The 17,707-nt window shown below is 40.1% G+C and overlaps 1 protein-coding gene across 1 annotated transcript in view; it reads right to left on the bottom strand.

The window, feature by feature from the left end:
- LOC130357403 (uncharacterized) overlaps window positions 1-8,461 on the bottom strand; it is a 173,725-nt gene extending 165,264 nt beyond the window's left edge. Inside the window, exon 1 of the mRNA XM_056560097.1 lies at window positions 8,170-8,461. Within this exon, the coding sequence (XP_056416072.1) occupies window positions 8,170-8,461 (292 nt within the window). The remainder of the gene's footprint in view (window positions 1-8,169) is intronic.
- Between the last annotated feature and the right edge of the window lie 9,246 nt (window positions 8,462-17,707).

The following is a 17,707-nucleotide window of genomic DNA, read 5'->3' as shown; positions in this document are numbered from 1 at the left end:
CAGGAACTGCTGACACTCCAGCCCCATGAGGTCTGGCATTGTCCTGCATTAGGAGGAACCCAGGGCTAACCGCACCAGCATATGGTCTCACAAGGGGTCTGAGGATCTCATCTCGGTACCTAATGGCAGTCAGGCTACCTCTGGCAAGCACATGGAGGGCTGTGCGGCCCCCCAAAGAATTGTCACCCCACACAATTGCTGACCCACCGCCAAACCAGTCATGCTGGAGGATGTTGCAGCAAGCAGAACGTTCTCCACGACGTCTCCAGACTCTGTCACATCTGTCACATGTGCTCAGTGTGAATCTGCTTTCATCTGTGAATAGCACAGGGCGCCAGTGGCGAATTTGCCAACCTTGATGTTCTCAGGCAAATGACAAACATACTGCACGGTGTTGCACTGTAAGCACAACCCCCACCTGTAGATGTCGGGCCCTCATACCAGCCTCATGGAGTCTGTTTCTGACCGTTTGAGTGAATACATGCACATTTGTGGCCTGCTGGAGGTCATTTTGCAGGGCTTTGGCAGTGCTCCTCTTGCTCCTCCTTGCACAAAGGTGGAGGTAACGGTCCTGATGCTGGGATGTTGCCCTCCTACCGCCTCCTCCACGTCTCCTGATGTACTGGCCTGTCTCCTGGTAGTGCCTCCATGCACTGGACACTACGCTGACAGACACAGCAAACCTTCTTGCCACAGCTCGCATTGATGTGCCATCCTGGATGAGCTGCACCACCTGAGCCTCTTGTGTGGGTTGTAGACTCCATCTCATGCTACCGCTAGAGTGAAAGCACCGCCAACATTCAAAAGTGACGAAACATCAGCCAGGAAGCATAGGAACTGAGAAGTGGTCTGTGGTCACCACCTACAGAACCACTCCTTTATTGGGGGGTGTCTTGCTAATTGCCTATAATTTCCACCTGTTGTCTGTTCCATTTGCACAACAGCATGTGAAATTAATTGTCAATCAATGTTGCTTCCTGAGTGGACAGTGTGATTTCACAGAAGTGTGATTGACTTGGAGTTACATTGTGTTGTTTATGTGTTCCCTTTATTTTTTTGAGCACAGAAGAGGAAATTTATTTAAAAAAAGTCAGCTTTTAAAAAAACGAGAAATGAAATCTCATCATATTTGCACAAGTACCTGCTTTACACAAAAATGTATTTTTGTTGCTGGGGCCTGCTGTGAAGGGGTGGGGGCTTTGTGCAAAGAAAACAGACGCACCTGAATTTACTATGGTTTACTTTTACAAGCAAGCTTAAACTGTAGTTGAAATCAGTAGTTGATTTCAAGTAGTGTGTACACAGGCATGCTGGAATTATGTAGCGGTGTGCGCTTCTATATCAGTCCAGCGTGCCTGTGCGCTAGCGGGGGATTAATTAGACAGGTGTGTGAGACAGTGGTCTTGATAAATCCCAGAGTCAATAATAGAAAATGTTCAGCTGGAACTAATGCATCTTACATGAAACGACAGGGGGTCTCTAGAATGCAGTTAAGAAAACCATTGCTGAAACAGAAACCAGTGCCCATCCCGCATCTTTATGAATTAATCTTTAAGACCTGAAAATAGACAACTTCAAATAGGAAAGGAAGCTACCTAAAATCAATGGTCTGCACAAAAAAGAAAGAAATACTAATTGGAAGATAGGAAAGGAGGGAAAGTGAAGAGTTCTTGCTGGAATTTAACTTTGAATCATACAGTTTGACTTTTATATTTAGACATTAAATATTTAAGTTGAAGCTCATTCATATGCAACATATAAGATATCAATTTAACCCCTTAAGAACTCCATTTAAGCCTTAAGGGCAATTTTATTTTTACGTTTTTTCCTCCGCGCCTTCTAAAAACCATAACTCTTGTATATTTTCCTCCAGAGACTAGTATGAGGGCTTGTTTTTTGCAAGACCAGTTGTCTTTTGTAATGACATCACTCATTTTACCATAAAATGTATGGCACAACCAAAATAATACTATTTGTGTGGGGAAATTAATAAGAATACTGTAATTTTGCAGATTTTGGAAGGTTACATTTTCATGCTGTACACTTTATGGTGCAATAGACCTGTTTTCTTTATTCTGGGGGTCAACACAATTAAAATGAATCCCATGATTACTTACTTTTCTATTATTATACAGCTTTAAAAAAAAAAAAATCACAAACTTTTTAACCAAATTAGTGCATTTAAAATCCGTCTAGTTTGCTGATCTATAACTTTTTCATTTTTCTGTATAAGCGGCGGTATGAGGGCTCATTTTTGGCGCTATGATCTGTAAAAAAATGTATACCACATATGCATATGTAAAAAAATTTATAAATTTTTTATACATTTTTTAGAATAAAATGTTAAGAAAACCAGCAACTTTGGACTTTTTTTTTACATGCACCGTATTCAAATGATATTTTCATAGTTTGGATGTTTACGCACACAGCGATACCAAATATTTTTTCAAATTTTTTTTTTTACACTTTGGAGAACATTTTTATTGGGGGAGGGGATTTTTACTTTTTCTTTTTACTTTCATGTTTTACTTTTTTACTTTTATTTTTACACTTTAATAGTCCCCATAGGGGACTATTTATGGCAATCATTTGATAGCTAATACAGTTCAGTCCCATGCATATGGCATAGCACTGATCAGTATTATTGGTCATCTTCTGCTCTGTTATGCTCGATCTCAGACTGGAGCAGAAGTTGCTGGGAGACAGACGGAAGCAGGTGTGGGGACCTCCATCTGCCATTACAGATGATCGGATCGCTGCGGCAGCGCTGCGGGTGATCCGATCATGCATTTTTCTGACCGCACTCCCGCAGATGCCGTGATCTGTATTGATCATGGCATCTGAGGGGTTAATGGCAGACATCCGTGTTATTGCAGATGTTGTCCATTACCGGCTAGTCCCTGGCTTCTATCAGCAGCCAGGAACTGCCAAGCATGACCCGAGCATTGCTCTGATGCTTGCGGTCATGTACAGGACGTAAATGTATGTCCTGGTGTATGTCCTGCATCAGGACGTACATTTATGTTCTGCATCGTTAAGAGGTTAAACCAAACATTTGTAAAGAGAACACTTGAATAAATTGTAATTTGATTGGTCAGAACATAACTAGATATCACATTAAATGTTCTAAAACGATTAACCCCTTAACGACGTAAATTTATATCCTGGTACGGTGGTACTTAACGCACCAGGACGTACATTAATGTCCTATACATAACCGCGAGCATCGGAGCGATGATCGGGTCATGCACGGCAGGTCTCAGCAGCCAGGGACCCGCCAGTAATGGTGGACATCGGCGATTGCGCGGATGCCCGCCATTAACCCCTCAGATGCCTTGATCAATACAGATCACGGCATCTGCAGCAGTGCGGTAAATAAAATGGATGATTGGATAACTCGCAGCGCTGCCGTGGTGATCCGATCATCCAGAACGGCAGATGGAGGTCCCCTCATCTGCCTCCGCTGCCCTTCACAGGTCTTCTGCTCTGGTCTGCGATCAAGCAGACCAGAGCAGAAGATGTACGATAACACTGATCAGTGCTATGCCCTATGCATAGCACTGAACAGTATTAGCAATCAAATGATTGCTATAAATAGTCCACTGTGGAGACTATTCAAGTGTAAAAATAAAAGTAAAAAAAGTAAAAAGTAAAAAAAAAAAATTTACATATCCCCTCCTCCAATAAAAATGTAAATTGTCAGTTTTTCCCCATTTTAACCCCAAAAAGTGTAAAACTTTTTTTTAATAAACATATTTGGTATTGCCGCGTGCGTAAATATCAGAAATATTAAAATATAAAGTTAATTATCCCGTACGGTGAATGGCTGAGGGGTGTGTGTCCAACCATATGGCAGTTAAGTCTGAGAGGAGCTATGACTGGTTGAGGCTGGACACAACCCCCCTCAGCACTCCAGGCTGCACTTCCTGTGTTTGGGCTTCGGTCCAAAGTCTGTGTAAGAGATGGGGGAATATGTGCTAGAGCTTTTTTAAGCACAAATAAAACATAGAAAACTTCATATTTTTTTAACCAAAGTACATTAGAAATATTTTACCATGAGGAGTGCAATAGCAAAACATTTTTTTTTAATGAGAGTTACCCTTTAAGGCCCAAATGGACTGAGTCCTCATTGGGTTAAAGGGATACTCCGGTGGAAAACATTTTTTTTTTTTTTTATAAATTGATGTCAGAAAGTCAAACAGATTTGTAAATAACTTCTGTTTAAAAATATTAATCCTTCCAGTACTTAGCTGCTGTATGCTGCAGAGAAAGTTGTATAGTTATTTTCTGTCTGACCACAATGCTCTCTGCTGACACCTCTGCCCATGTCAGGAACTGGTCAGAGCAGGATAGGTTTGCTATGGAGATTTGCTCCTGCTCTGGACAGTTCCTGACATGGACAGAGGTGTCAGCAGAGAGCACTGTGATCAGACAGGAAAAAACTATACAACTTCCTGTGGAACATGCAGCAGCTGATATGTACTGGAAGGACTAACATTTTTAAATATAAGTAATTTATAAATCTAGAAGAAGAAAGCAGGTAAATGCCAGAGGATAAGAAACTTCACCTTTATTTTTGTCACGTTAAAAGCATAGACATGGAAAGACTTCAATAAGACACATGAATAAAATCCTTGGAAGAAGCGCCAAGCATGCTTTCTTCTTCTAAACCTGGAGGATCATCTTGCCGTACGGTGACCGGGTGAGCTGACTGTCTGTCATTGTGCTAATTTATAAATCTTTTAACTTTCTGGCACCAGTTGATAAAAAAAAATAATAATTAATAATAAATAATTATAATAATAATTATAATTATAATAATAATAATAATAATAATAATAATATATATATATATATATATATATATATATATATATATATATATATATATTTATTTATATGTTTTCCACCAGATTACCCCTTTAAGGGGTACATTAGCAGATACCTCCAGTTTGTGGTAAATCATAGGTTAGTACATCCATATCCAATAGAGAAATAAAATAAGCACTACTTTAAGTGGGCAGGTGAAAAAAATAGCTTAGATCTGTCTATGACATGTAGATTGGCTAGCTAGGCCATGGAGTAAGGTTAGTAATCTTCAGTACTCTCATTTAGGGACTGACTTAGGAGACCATCTGTGTCTGAACAACAGTTAAGAAAAAATGATAGTGATGTGTTTTAATATTGGATCTCATCTGCACTTCCCACCATATGAAGTCGAGACTTTACAAGTTAATAATCAGCAAGTAGCCATCTCATTGGAGTGCCAGTAGATGGAGACTTAGCTGGCACCCAAAGCTCTTTTTCAATGGCAAAGGCCATGGAGAAACCTGCCGAAAGCACTTTTTTTTCAACTCAACTGGACACTACCCCTCACTTATTGAGGCATTACTATTATCTGCAGGTTATCATCCTAAACTTGTACTCTAAGCTGTCATCTTTCTGGTGCCATATATTAACTTTAATCTTGTAAAATACTTGGTAAATCCACACTTTACCCAGATTGGAGATGTAGTCCACTGTATGTGTCACATGTTCTGAAAGTCCTAAAGGAGGAGGCCATCTCCTCTCATTACCTTTATTTAGTCATTCAGGAAGTTATTATATTTGGCAGAGAGTAATTGCTCTGACTTCTGCTTTAACAGGGTTTACCAAATTTGTTTCTTTAGAAAACAGTGCAAGCTTGAACTGGCCAGAGAGTAAAAAAAAAAACAGTGAAGTGTTCAGCAGCACTCTTCACTCCCCAGTTAGCAACCCCATCTGACTCTATTACTTTATAGAATAAAGCGCTGAATGAATTGGATTTGATCGACAGCTATGGATGAATCCCTTAAGGACTCAGGGCGCACTTGTACGTCCTGAGTTCTATAACGCGGGACCACAGCCATAGCGGGTCTGGCCCGGCACCTAGCAATGGCCGGGACCCGTGGCTAATAACGCGCAGCACTGATCGCGGTGCCATGCGCTATTAACCCTTTAGACACGGCATTCAAAGTAAAACATTGCCGGTTAGCTCAGGGGACTGTTCGGGATCGCCGCGGCATCCCGAACAGCTGTAAGACATGAGGAGGATCCCCTTACCTGACTCCTGGTGTCTAATCACCGAATGACTGCTCAGTGCCTGAGATCCAGGCATGAGCAGTCAAGCAGCAGATTCATTGATCAATGGTTTCCTATGAGAAACCATTGATCAATGTAAAAGGTCAGTGTGTGCAGTGTTATAGCCCCCTATAGCAGTGTAAATAAAAGTAAACATATGTGGTATTGCCACTGTGTGGAAATATCCGAATTATAAAAATATATATTTAATTAAACCGCATGGTCAATGGCGTGTGCGCCAAAAAATTCCAAATTCCAAAATAGTGTATTTTGGGTCACTTTTTATATCATGAAAAAATGAATAAAAAGCTATCAAAAAGTCTGATCAATACAAAAATGGTACAGCTAAAAACTTCAGGCGCAAAAAATTAGCTTTCATACCGGCCCGTATGCGGAAGAATAAAAAAGTTATAGGGATCAGAAAATGACAATTTTAAACGTATGCATTTTCCTGCATGTAGTTATGATTTTTTCCAGAAGTACGACAAAATCAAACCTATATAAGTAGGGTATTATTTTAATTGTATGGGCCTACGGAAGCCCCCAAAAGTTACAAAATTGCGTTTTTTCTTCAATTTTGTCGCACAATTATTATTTTTTTTACGTTTTGCCGTAGGTTTTTGGATAAAATGAGTGATGTCATTACAAAGTACAATTGTTGGCGCAAAAAATAAGCCATCATATGGATTTTTAGTTGCAAAATTGAAATGGTTATGATTTTTAAAAGGTAAGGAGGAAAAAACAAAAGTGCCCTTAAGGGGTTAAGTGTGCACTTCACAAGCTTATAATTTGCAATCACAGTGGGTCTCAAGACTGAGACCAAAGTGTATCTAAACTTTTGACATCTTTTGACAACAAATCCCACTAACATTATAATTTATTTTAGTTATCGAATAATGCATCTCACCCTACTTACACCAATTTGAACAGCAAAAACACAGATGAATTGTTAATCTTTACAGCATAATCGTTTCTTTTTCATGTTCTATCTAGAGGTGAAAAATATTATATATACTGTCAAGGATATTTCATAGCTTAGTCAACTATACTTAACACAAAGTTTATAGCCATGACAACCATGGTTGTTTTTTAAAGTTTTCTCTAATTGAAAAACTGTTTAAATCAGTCTATTATCAGAAATATTATGTGGAGTTACTACTGTGATGATCCTACACATGCAATGTTTACTACTACACTATTCCCTGGACAATTGCTGAATTGCAGTCCGGATTATATATACTGTACACAGGGTATGTCTTTTCACAATTTGCCTATGCGACCCACTGATGTAGCATACATCATTTTGACAAACAACTGAAGACAGCTAGCACAGCTTCAACTGTTTCTGCATCCTTAGGACACACAGACAATTAAAAACCATGGTGGAGAAGAGATCCATTGGTTCCCTTTAACTACCTTCCTACCTTGATTATATCTGAATGTCACCAGCGCTGGAATAGATCGAGTGGAGTGTGTATCTCTAGCTGCAGCAAAACCAAAACATGCACACGTCCCCGTATGTTGTGCAATATTCTAAGGATACAAAATAAATATTGATTGGTATGTGTGCTGGAGAAAATGTGTGGTTATTCACAGAAAAAGGAGATGCATACCTGTTCCTGTATGGGAGAGGAATGATTCAATGCTAACACTTAAATGTGAAGCAGGTGTGTGGAATAATACTGAAGGTAAGACTGGAGGCTGGATAATTATTAAACAGTCTTTGGTTCCTGCTATGTGCTCTTAAATGTGTGATACTAAAATGATACTCTCGTACCTGACACAACTCTGCGTCAGCTGAGTGTGTTAGCAGCGTCCATGTAGCTGGTTGCTATGGGAGATACATATTCAAATAGACCGGTTACTGCATGGTGTTCATGTTTCTAAGAGACAAACTTAAAATTAAAAAAAACATAGGTAGCTTTGCAATGCGCTCAGAGATAAGTCAGTGATCTTGAACTTGTGATTAAAAAGGTTACGTGCTTCAAGCCAAGGAGCGGAACCTATGCTCAGAAGTTACATTGATGAATAGTAGTAACACTGATAGTGAATAGTAGTAACACTGATTACCGGTCATTGGCGGTATGTGCGGTCCTCCGATCCTGGTGATTTCCTTGTGCTGTTGTTCCGTCTCGGTGTCTGTGGAGTTTCCTCCTGGGGTGCAGCGGGAGATCACCCTGGCCGGTGGCGTCTCAACCAAGCTGCTGTGCAGTTTGAAAGCAAAGTGAGGAGATATGACGTCACTACGGCGGCTCCTATGGTCCACAATACCCTCGACTAGTTTTGGAAACTTAGGGCGGTTTCCTTCTTCTGGAGTGGTGCTGTGGTAATTGGATCCTCTCTTATGCTTGTCAGTACACATTTAGGTTTTAACCTTTGATGTTCCGGACAGAATTGTAAATCAACCAGTGCCAGTGCTGTTATTGCAGAAAACCAAACAGGTCAAACTCTGAATTGAGACCATGCGGATTCATTGAATTTAGATTATAAATCCACTTTGTTTCTGCTCTTGATAACTGTGCGATATAATCCCCCCCCCCCATGGGGTATAATTTTCTTCTAACCCTAAAAAAGTGGAACCTGTAGAAGACTGTTTATGTTTCTCCTTATAATGCAAGGATAGGGGGTGTCCCTCGTATCCCCTCTGAATATTGCACAGATGTTCTTTTATACGTGTCCCTAATTGTCGTTTGGTTCGTCCTGCGTATATTTTGACACAGGGGCAAAAGATGATGTAAATCACTCCCCTGGTTTTGCAATGTATGTGATGTTTTATTTTATATTCATTGTTGTCCGTAGGGTTTTTCACTGTTAGGGTAGGGGTATAGTTGTTTGTGGCTCTACATGCATTGCACTTTACTTAATGGATAGAACCCGTTTTTAAGTTGAAGGAGCGTATTTGTGGGGTTCCCCTTTTCTGTATGGACCTTCATGGTGGGGGCTATTTTATTCCCTAAATTTTGCGCTTTTTTATATACAAACGTAGGGGTACTAGGGATAACATCTCCAACTATTTTATCATCCTAAAGATGATTCCAATGCCGTTTCACTATTTTGCGAAATAGGAAATTGTGTGTGCTATATTGTGAAATAATGGGAAACTTAATTTTGACATCCTGGTCATCATTTGGGCTGTTAGTCTGAATGCTGTTAATTTCTTTAAATATTAGGGTTCTCGCCTAGTTTCTCGTATTTGTGTTTTGACGTTGTTTAGTGTTTCCTTCTCATACCCCTTATTTAGGAATGTTTTCTTCATTTCACTGGCTTCTTGATCTTACTGTTTTATATCACTACAGTTATGTCGCAGTCTGAGAAATTGGCTCCTGGGAATATTGCCCAACCAGATGGGCAGGTGGCAACTGTCCATCCGGATCAAACTGTTGCTATTGGTGGGTTTACTATAAGTGGATATGTGTATACAGTTATCCTGAATATTAATAGTAAGATCTAAAAAGTGAACAGACACCTGGCTGTATGTAGAAGTAAATTTTAAAAAATCAAAATTTTTATTGATATCCGTTAAAAACTCAATTAGAGTGACTTCACTGCCGTCACATATAAAAAGGACATCATCAATAAAGCGCTGCCAGAGCACGAGGCCCACACCCAGCTGGCCCCCCCGGGTAAATGGTGGTTTCCACCCAGTGGGGCACATATAGATTTGAGTAACTGGGCGCAAACTAAATGCCCATGGCGGATCCCCACTGCTGATTATAAAACTGAGTGTCATATTAAAATAATTGTGAGTTAAAATAAAGCTTATGCAATCTCCAATATACTGTAGTTGATTTGGGCATCTGGCATAGTTTTTTATTTTTTTAATATTCAGCTGCCAGTCGTCCTTTTTGGTGTTCTATGATCATGTGAAGTGAGGTGATGTCAAGATTCCCAATGAGGTAATTGTCTTTCCATATTATCCCCTGTAGGATTTGAAGTACATGTGCAGTGTCCTTCAGATAAGCCGGGATCTTTTCCACACAAGGTTGGAGGTGTGTGTCTATATATTTAGATAAATTAGCTGTTAGACAGTTGATCGCAGAAACTATAGGTCTCCCTGGGGGATTGTGGGTGGTCTTGTGTATTTTGGGTATTTGTTAAAAGACTGGGATCCTTGGGTTGTTGATGGTTATGAATTTTGCTTCCTGTTTGGTGAGAATCCCTGTTGTGGTGCCTTCTTTCAAACTGCACAGCAGCTTGGTTGAGACGCCACCGGCTGGGGCGATCTCCCGCTGCACCCCAGGAGGAAACTCCACGGACACCGAGATGGAACAACAGCGCAAGGAAATCACCAGGATTGGAGGACGGCACATACCACCAGTAACCGGTAATCAGTGTTACTACTATTCACTATCAATGTAACTTCTGAACATAGGTTCCGCTCCTTGGCTTGAAGCACGTAACCTTTTTAATCACAAGTTCAGGATCGCTGACTAAGCTCTGAGCGCTTTGCAAAGCTATCTATGTTTTTTAATTAAAATTTTGTCTCTTAGAAACATGCACACCATGCAATAACCCATCTATTTTAATGGGCATCTCCCATAGCAACCAGCTACATGGACGCTGATGCAGAGTTGTGTCAGGTACGAGAGTATCATTTTAGCATCACACATTTAACACATTAATGACCCGGGGTTTTTTCATTTTTGCACTTTCGTTTTTTCCTCCTTACCTTTAAAAAACCATAACTCTTTCAATTTTGCACCTAAAAATCCATATGATGGCTTATTTTTTGCGCCACCAATTCTACTTTGTAATGACATCAATCATTTTACCCAAAAATCTACAGCGAAATGAAAAAACAATTAATTGTGTGACAAAATTGAAGAAAAAACACAATTTTGTAATTTTTGGGGGCTTTCGTTCCTATACAGTACATTTTAGACCGGTTACTGCATGGTGTTCATGTTTCTAAGAGACAAACTTAAAATTAAAAAAAACATAGGTAGCTTTGCAATGCGCTCAGAGATAAGTCAGTGATCTTGAACTTGTGATTAAAAAGGTTACGTGCTTCAAGCCAAGGAGCGGAACCTATGCTCAGAAGTTACATTGATGAATAGTAGTAACACTGATAGTGAATAGTAGTAACACTGATTACCGGTCATTGGCGGTATGTGCGGTCCTCCGATCCTGGTGATTTCCTTGTGCTGTTGTTCCGTCTCGGTGTCTGTGGAGTTTCCTCCTGGGGTGCAGCGGGAGATCACCCTGGCCGGTGGCGTCTCAACCAAGCTGCTGTGCAGTTTGAAAGCAAAGTGAGGAGATATGACGTCACTACGGCGGCTCCTATGGTCCACAATACCCTCGACTAGTTTTGGAAACTTAGGGCGGTTTCCTTCTTCTGGAGTGGTGCTGTGGTAATTGGATCCTCTCTTATGCTTGTCAGTACACATTTAGGTTTTAACCTTTGATGTTCCGGACAGAATTGTAAATCAACCAGTGCCAGTGCTGTTATTGCAGAAAACCAAACAGGTCAAACTCTGAATTGAGACCATGCGGATTCATTGAATTTAGATTATAAATCCACTTTGTTTCTGCTCTTGATAACTGTGCGATATAATCCCCCCCCCCCATGGGGTATAATTTTCTTCTAACCCTAAAAAAGTGGAACCTGTAGAAGACTGTTTATGTTTCTCCTTATAATGCAAGGATAGGGGGTGTCCCTCGTATCCCCTCTGAATATTGCACAGATGTTCTTTTATACGTGTCCCTAATTGTCGTTTGGTTCGTCCTGCGTATATTTTGACACAGGGGCAAAAGATGATGTAAATCACTCCCCTGGTTTTGCAATGTATGTGATGTTTTATTTTATATTCATTGTTGTCCGTAGGGTTTTTCACTGTTAGGGTAGGGGTATAGTTGTTTGTGGCTCTACATGCATTGCACTTTACTTAATGGATAGAACCCGTTTTTAAGTTGAAGGAGCGTATTTGTGGGGTTCCCCTTTTCTGTATGGACCTTCATGGTGGGGGCTATTTTATTCCCTAAATTTTGCGCTTTTTTATATACAAACGTAGGGGTACTAGGGATAACATCTCCAACTATTTTATCATCCTAAAGATGATTCCAATGCCGTTTCACTATTTTGCGAAATAGGAAATTGTGTGTGCTATATTGTGAAATAATGGGAAACTTAATTTTGACATCCTGGTCATCATTTGGGCTGTTAGTCTGAATGCTGTTAATTTCTTTAAATATTAGGGTTCTCGCCTAGTTTCTCGTATTTGTGTTTTGACGTTGTTTAGTGTTTCCTTCTCATACCCCTTATTTAGGAATGTTTTCTTCATTTCACTGGCTTCTTGATCTTACTGTTTTATATCACTACAGTTATGTCGCAGTCTGAGAAATTGGCTCCTGGGAATATTGCCCAACCAGATGGGCAGGTGGCAACTGTCCATCCGGATCAAACTGTTGCTATTGGTGGGTTTACTATAAGTGGATATGTGTATACAGTTATCCTGAATATTAATAGTAAGATCTAAAAAGTGAACAGACACCTGGCTGTATGTAGAAGTAAATTTTAAAAAATCAAAATTTTTATTGATATCCGTTAAAAACTCAATTAGAGTGACTTCACTGCCGTCACATATAAAAAGGACATCATCAATAAAGCGCTGCCAGAGCACGAGGCCCACACCCAGCTGGCCCCCCCGGGTAAATGGTGGTTTCCACCCAGTGGGGCACATATAGATTTGAGTAACTGGGCGCAAACTAAATGCCCATGGCGGATCCCCACTGCTGATTATAAAACTGAGTGTCATATTAAAATAATTGTGAGTTAAAATAAAGCTTATGCAATCTCCAATATACTGTAGTTGATTTGGGCATCTGGCATAGTTTTTTATTTTTTTAATATTCAGCTGCCAGTCGTCCTTTTTGGTGTTCTATGATCATGTGAAGTGAGGTGATGTCAAGATTCCCAATGAGGTAATTGTCTTTCCATATTATCCCCTGTAGGATTTGAAGTACATGTGCAGTGTCCTTCAGATAAGCCGGGATCTTTTCCACACAAGGTTGGAGGTGTGTGTCTATATATTTAGATAAATTAGCTGTTAGACAGTTGATCGCAGAAACTATAGGTCTCCCTGGGGGATTGTGGGTGGTCTTGTGTATTTTGGGTATTTGTTAAAAGACTGGGATCCTTGGGTTGTTGATGGTTATGAATTTTGCTTCCTGTTTGGTGAGAATCCCTGTTGTGGTGCCTTCTTTCAAACTGCACAGCAGCTTGGTTGAGACGCCACCGGCTGGGGCGATCTCCCGCTGCACCCCAGGAGGAAACTCCACGGACACCGAGATGGAACAACAGCGCAAGGAAATCACCAGGATTGGAGGACGGCACATACCACCAGTAACCGGTAATCAGTGTTACTACTATTCACTATCAATGTAACTTCTGAACATAGGTTCCGCTCCTTGGCTTGAAGCACGTAACCTTTTTAATCACAAGTTCAGGATCGCTGACTAAGCTCTGAGCGCTTTGCAAAGCTATCTATGTTTTTTAATTAAAATTTTGTCTCTTAGAAACATGCACACCATGCAATAACCCATCTATTTTAATGGGCATCTCCCATAGCAACCAGCTACATGGACGCTGATGCAGAGTTGTGTCAGGTACGAGAGTATCATTTTAGCATCACACATTTAACACATTAATGACCCGGGGTTTTTTCATTTTTGCACTTTCGTTTTTTCCTCCTTACCTTTAAAAAACCATAACTCTTTCAATTTTGCACCTAAAAATCCATATGATGGCTTATTTTTTGCGCCACCAATTCTACTTTGTAATGACATCAATCATTTTACCCAAAAATCTACAGCGAAATGAAAAAACAATTAATTGTGTGACAAAATTGAAGAAAAAACACAATTTTGTAATTTTTGGGGGCTTTCGTTCCTATACAGTACATTTTTCGGTAAACAAATCATAACTACATGCAGAAAAACGTATAAGTTTAAAATTGTCATCTTCTGACCCCTACAACTTTTTTATTTTTCCGCGGTCGGTATGAGGGCTCATTTTTTGCGCCGTGATCTGAAGTTTTAGCGGTACAATTTTTTGTAATTGTCAGACTTTTTGATCGCTTTTTATTCATTTTTTAATAATATAAAAAGTGACCAAAAATACGCTATTTTGGACTTTGGAATTTTTTTGTGTGTACGCCATTGAGCGTGCAGTTTAATTAACTATATATTTTTATTTTTTTATGGGAAAAGGGGGGTGATTCAAACTTTTATTAGGGAAGGGGTTAAATGATCTTTATTCACTTTCTTTTTTCACTTATTTTTTTTACACACTGATTTTTTACATCATTGGTTTCTCATAGGAAACCAGTGATCAATGATTCTGCAGCTTGACTGCTCATGCCTGGATCTCAGGCACTGAGCAGTCATTTAACGATCGGACAGCATGGAGGCAGGTAGGTACCCTCCAGCTGTCCTGTAAGCTGTTCTGGATGCCGCAATTTTGCTGCTGCGATCCCGAACAGCTCCCTGAGCTAACCGGCATTAGTTTACTTTCACTTTAGACGTGGCATTCAACTTTGAACGCAGCGTCTAAAAAATTAATAGCATGCTGCATCACAATCAGTGCCGCACGCTATTAGCCACGGGTCCCGGCCATTGCTAGGTGCAATGCCGTGGCCCCGCGCTATAGAATGGGAGCCGACCCATGACGTACATGTATGTCAGGGGTCGGGAAAGGGTTAAAGGGGTACTCCTGTGGAAAACTTTTTTTTTTTAAATCAACTTGTGCAAGAAAGTTAAACAGATTTGTAAATTACTTCTATCAAAAAGTCTTAATCCTTCCAGTACTTTTTAGGGGCTATGTACTACAGAGGAAAAGCTTTACTTTTTAGATTTCTCTGATGTCATGACCCCAGTACTCTATGCTGACCTCTACTGTCCATTTTAGCAACTGTCCAGAGCAGGAGAAAATCCCCATAGCAAACATATTCTGCTCTGGACAGTTCCTAAAATGGACAGCAGAGGTCAGCAGAGAGCACTGTGGTCATGACATCAGACAAATCTAAAAAGTAAAGCATTTCCTGTGTAGTATATAGCCCCTAAAAAGTACTGTAAGGATTAAGATTTTTTAATAGAAGCAATTTACAAATTTGTTTAACTTTCTGGCACCAGTTGATTTAAAAAAAAAAAAAAGTTTTCCACGGGAGTACCCCTTTAACCCCTTAACGACGCAGGACGTATATTTACGTCCTGCGCCGGCTCCCGCCATATGAAGCGGGATCGCGCCGCGATCCTGCATCAAATCGCGTCGGTCCCGGCGCTCATCAAAGGCCGGGACCCGCGGCTAATACCACACATCGCCGATCGCGGCGATGTGCGGTATTAACCCTTTAGAAGAGGCGGTCAAAGCTGACCGCCGCTTCTAAAGTGAAACTGAAAGTGACCCGGCTGCTCTGTCGGGCTGTTCGGGACCGCCGCGGTGAAATTGCGGCATCCCGAACAGCTGATCGGACACCGGGAGGGCCCTTACCTGCCTCCTCGATGTCCGATCGACGAATGACTGCTCCGTGCCTGAGATCCAGGCAGGAGCAGTCAAGCGCCGATAATGCTGATCACAGGCGTGTTAATACACGCCAGTGATCAGCATAGGAGATCAGTGTGTGCAGTGTTACAGGTCCCTATGGGACCTATAACACTGCAAAAAAAAAGTTTTAAAAAAGTGTTAATAAAGGTCATTTAACCCCTTCCCTAATAAAAGTTTGAATCACCCCCCTTTCCCCATAAAAAAAATTAAACAATGTAAAAAAATAAATAAATAAACATATGTGGTATCGCCGCGTGCATAAATGTCCGAACTATAAAAATATATCATTAATTAAACCGTACAGTCAATGGCGGCGTACGCGCAAAAACATTCCAAAGTTCGAAAAAGCGTATTTTGGTCACTTTTTATACCATTAAAAAAATTAATAAAAAGTGATCAAAAAGTCCGATCAAAACAAAAATCATACCGATAAAAACTTCAGATCCCGGCGCAAAAAATGAGTCCTCATACCGCCTCGTACGTGGAAAAATAAAAAAGTTATAGGGATCAGAAGATGACATTTTTAAACGTATACATTTTCCTGCATGTAGTTATGATTTTTTCCAGAAGTGCGACAAAATCAAACCTATATAAGTAGGGTATCATTTTACCCGTATGGACCTACAGAATAATGATAAGGTGTAATTTTTACTGAAATATGCACTGCGTAGAAACGGAAGCCCCCAAAAGTTACAAAATTGCGTTTTTTTTTTTCAATTTTGTCGCACAATGATTTTTTTTTTCGTTTCGCGGTGCATTTTTGGGTAAAATGACTAATGTCACTGCAAAGTAGAATTGGCGACGCAAAAAATAAGCCATAATATGGATTTTTAGGTGGAAAATTGAAAGGGTTATGATTTTTAAAAGGTAAGGAGGAAAAAACGAAAGTGCAAAAACGGAAAAACCTTAAGGGGTTAAGCACACATAGCAGGAGCCAAAGACTGTTTAATAATTATCCCTTTTTTTATGTGTTAGATCCAGAAAGCCTCCAGTCTTACCTTCAGTATTATTCCACACGCCTGCTTCACATTTAAGTGTTAGCATTGAATCATTCCTTTGCCCTACAGGAATAGGTATGCATCTTCTTTTTCTGTGAATAGCCACACACCTTCCTACCTTATTACTACTTTATATTGGGAGAATGTCTACCTACTCTATGCCTGGGGCACAAAGCATATTACTGATGTATGGACCGATATTACTGCAAGGGGAACAAAAAAGAATACATTATTACTGTGTTGGGTACAAAAAAAGGATATCATTTTGGGGTCAGTATTACTGTGTGAGACACAGTGCCATGTGCGGCACTATGGAAAAGGTGGTGAGGGTAGTACACATCGGCTTGATTTTTTTTAGCCTATTCCTCCATATAAAAAAAGCTTTAAATCTGTTACCGTAAATAATTTTTATGCATGAACTCCTGGCTTCAGGCGCTTTCACAAAATGTTTATTCTACTAAGGTTAGGACTTTGACGTAATCCTAAAACTTTACAATTAATACTTCCTTATCCATTTTTTTGTTTTGGTAGAAAGAGTGTGCGGTAGTTGTCTTGCACTTGACCACATTCTCTAGAGATTTGGCTCATTCATTTTTTTTATTTTTTTTTTATGTCGTGTTCACGCTTTACCAAACTATTTAGCAAATGTGTTTTTGCTGAAAATGGCAAAATTGCAGTAAAAATGTGCATTATACAGCAAATAGCATCTAAAGCATAAACGCTTTAAATAAAAAAAAATTCTGTGACTTTGGCAACCTATGGCAAAAACGCACATGTTAATAAGTTGCTGTGCCGCAACATGTGAACACTTCCTGTTCCTTAAACAAGACAGATCACAAACACCAGATCACATCTGTCATGCCATAGATTGAAAACACCTAATTTCACCTTTGAATTATTTTTTAAAGGGGTACTCCGGCGCTAAGACATCTTATCCCCTATCCAAAGGATAAGGGATAAGATGCCTGACTGCGGGGGTCCCGCCGCTGGGGACCCCTGTGATCTTCCACGCCGCACCCTGTTAGCATCAGCCCCCGGAGTGTGCTGGCTCCGGGTCTGATTACTAGCG

Source organism: Hyla sarda, chromosome 2, assembly GCF_029499605.1.
Source record: "Hyla sarda isolate aHylSar1 chromosome 2, aHylSar1.hap1, whole genome shotgun sequence".
Taxonomy (NCBI): domain Eukaryota; kingdom Metazoa; phylum Chordata; class Amphibia; order Anura; family Hylidae; genus Hyla; species Hyla sarda.
Note: the sequence above shows the minus strand (reverse complement) of the source record. Positions and strands in the feature narration are given on the sequence as shown.